At 56.8% G+C, this 2,957-nt stretch overlaps 1 protein-coding gene across 1 annotated transcript in view; it reads right to left on the bottom strand.

Moving 5' to 3' along the window:
- The window catches only part of LOC113976602 (disintegrin and metalloproteinase domain-containing protein 33-like), a 33,180-nt gene that overhangs the window by 19,591 nt on the left and 10,632 nt on the right, over positions 1 to 2,957 (bottom strand). The window contains exon 3 of the mRNA XM_027701926.1: positions 2,663 to 2,739. Within this exon, the coding sequence (XP_027557727.1) occupies positions 2,663 to 2,739 (77 nt within the window). The remainder of the gene's footprint in view (positions 1 to 2,662; positions 2,740 to 2,957) is intronic.

Raw genomic sequence — 2,957 nt, 5'->3', positions numbered from 1 at the left:
GAGAAGGAGAAGGAGAAGGAGAAGGAGAAGGAGAAGGAGAAGGAGAAAGTCCAGGTTTGCCCCTGGGGTCAGTTCAGCCCTCGATTGTTGAGGTTTGGCCCCATCCCAGAGGTTTTATTCGGCAGAAGGAGAAAATAACAGGCAGGCAGTGCCGGAATAGCCCTCCCACCTCCTGCTCTCGATTTTACACCCACTCGGGTCCCAGAAATGACTCTGTGGGCACGGCTGTGGTTTTCCTGCCCGCCTGTGAGTGGGTGCCTGGCACCAGTGACTCCACTTCCAGCCCAGAAATGAGACAGGAGCTCCGAGCTGGTTCCTGGAAGGGGACATGTGGGTGGTTGGGCAAGGCAAGACTGTCCCCCTGGGATGGGGACAGGGACAGGGACAGGTGGGCTGAGGACACAGGAGAGGCAGGAGCCTCCATGTTGTGCTTGGAGAACAGGAGAACTGGGATGGTTGAGCCAGGGATCTGGGACTCAGAGCACTGGGATGTCCTCTCCAGGCACCCAGGGAAGGAGGGGACAGATGTGTCTTCTCCTGCAGCACAAGGGAAGGAAAACACCCCATGGGATGGATTTGGAGACCAACTGAGTGTCCCAGAACCAGGAGAAAGAAGATGGGAGATCTAGCCCGGCCTCCACAAGCTCCCAGGGTTAAGGTGGCCCTGTCACCTGCCCCAAGGGAGCAGTTTGGATGGTCAGGGCTGCTTTGGTGTCCCCACACTGTCCCCACAGCCAGCCTTGGGTGTCTTGGGTGCTGTGGACTGACTTGGGTGCAACGGATGGTCCTGGGATCAGAGAAGTTCTTGGTTCCTGGAAGTTCTTGGTTCCTGGAAGTTCTTGGGTGCCAGGGAAGTTCTTGGGTGTCATGTCTTGGGTATAACAGACTGTTCTGGGTGCCATGGACTGTCCTGGGTGACACAGAGGCTTTTGGATGTCACAGACTGTCCTGTGTGCCATGGATGATCCCAAGTGCCATGGATGATCCCAGGTGCTATGGATTGCCATGGATGCCATGGATTACCCTGGATGCCATGGATTGCCGTGGACCATGGATGATCCCGGGTGCCATGGATGATCCCAAGTGTCATGGATTGTCCTGGGTGCCATGGATGATCCTGGGTGCCATGGAGGGTGCCATGGATGATGCCAGGTACTATGGATAACTCCAGGTACTACGGATGATTCCAGGTACTATGGATAATACCAGGTGCCATGGATGATCCCAAGTGCCATGGATGATCCCAAGTGCCATGGATTGTCCTGGGTGACATGGATGATCCCAAGTGCCATGAATGATCCCAGGTACCATGGATGGTCCCAGGTGGCATGGATGATCCCAGGTGCCATGGATGGTCCCAGGTGCTATGGATGATCCCAGGTGTCATGGATGATCCCAGGTACTACGGATGATTCCAGGTACTACGGATGATCTGGAGTGCCATGGATGATCCCAGGTGCCATAGATGATCCCGGGTGCTATGGATGATCCTGGGTACTATGGATGACTCCAGATACTACAGATGATTCCAGGTACTAAGGAGGATCCTGGGTGCCATGGATGATCCCGGGTGCCATGGAGGGTGCCATGGATGATTCCAGGTACTATGGATAATCCCAAGTGCCATGGACGATCCTGAGTGCCATGTATTGTCCTGGGTGACATGGATGATTCCAGGTATCATGGATGATCTCAAGTGCCATGGATGGTCCTGGGTGCCATGGATGGTCCCAGGTGCCATGGACTTTCCTAGGCATTATGGATGATCCCAGGTATCATGGATGATCCCAGGTACCATGGATGGTCCTGGGTGCCATGGACTTTCCCAGGCATTATGGATGATCCCAGGTCTCATGGATGATCCCAAGTGCTACGGATGCTCCCAGGTATTACAGATGGTCCTGGGTGCCCTGGGCCACCCTGGTTGCCCAGTTCCCTTTTGCTGCCACCCACCACCTCCCCTCTTTCCCTGTACCCTCATCCTGCAATCCCCCACAACCTCCCTGCTCCTTCCAGAGACCCCACAGCCCTCAGGGATGCTCTTCCCTCCTCCTGGCCACCCCTCAGCCTGGCAAAGTTGGCACCAAGCCAGGACTTGGGGTCATGGGAGGACACCCAAAGCTCTCCAGGCCTGGAGCCCCAGCAAGACCCTGGGCTCAGCTTTGCTCAGGAGTTTCCAACCCCCCGACAACCCCCCCACTGACCCGAAAACGTGCAGGGGGATCCCCCAGTTCTCCTTCCTGCACACCAGAAGCTCCTCTGCAGGTCTCTGGAAGGTTCTGGGGACACTGTGGTGGCTGCTTTTGCACCCAAACAGCAGCAGGAAGAGGATTCTGCCGGGACGGGCTCCCCCAGCTGCCGGTGGGAAGGAGAAGTGGAAGCAGAAACTCCTCCTGCAGAGATCAACTCTCTCCACAGGGACAGGAATCCACCAAGGGGCAGAGAAGCCATGGCTGGCCCTGGATCCCTGGGAGTGTCCAAGGCCAGGTTGGAGCAACCTGGGATGGTGGAAGGTGTCCCTGCTCATGGTGGGACCGGATGGTCTTTAGGGTCCCTTCCAACCCAAACCATTCCACGATTCCATGAAATGCCATGAGGGCAGAGGGACATCTCCAGCCCCAAACACCCCACACCACCTTCCCAGCCCCATCCCAGCACTTACTGGTTCCTCTCCAGCACCAGGACGAGCTCTTTGCCCTCAGCCTTCACAGCCACCTCTGCCCGGGCAGGCGCCGGCACCTGGAAGGGAAAGGATGGAATGGGATCAGAAAGGACATCCCTGTCCCCAGCACCTCCCTCTGCTCTCCAAGATCAGGGCACCTGGAAAGGGAAAGAGGGAATGGGATCAGAAAGGATATCCCTGTCTCCAGCATCTCCCTTTGCTCCCCAGCCCAAGGCACCTGGAAAGGGAAAGAGGGAATGGGATCAGGAAACACATCCCTGTCCCCAGCACCTCC

This window comes from Neopelma chrysocephalum, unplaced genomic scaffold (genome assembly GCF_003984885.1).
Source record: "Neopelma chrysocephalum unplaced genomic scaffold, ASM398488v2 Primary Assembly neopelma1_174, whole genome shotgun sequence".
In the NCBI taxonomy this organism is placed as follows: Eukaryota; Metazoa; Chordata; class Aves; order Passeriformes; family Pipridae; genus Neopelma; species Neopelma chrysocephalum.
Note: the sequence above shows the minus strand (reverse complement) of the source record. Positions and strands in the feature narration are given on the sequence as shown.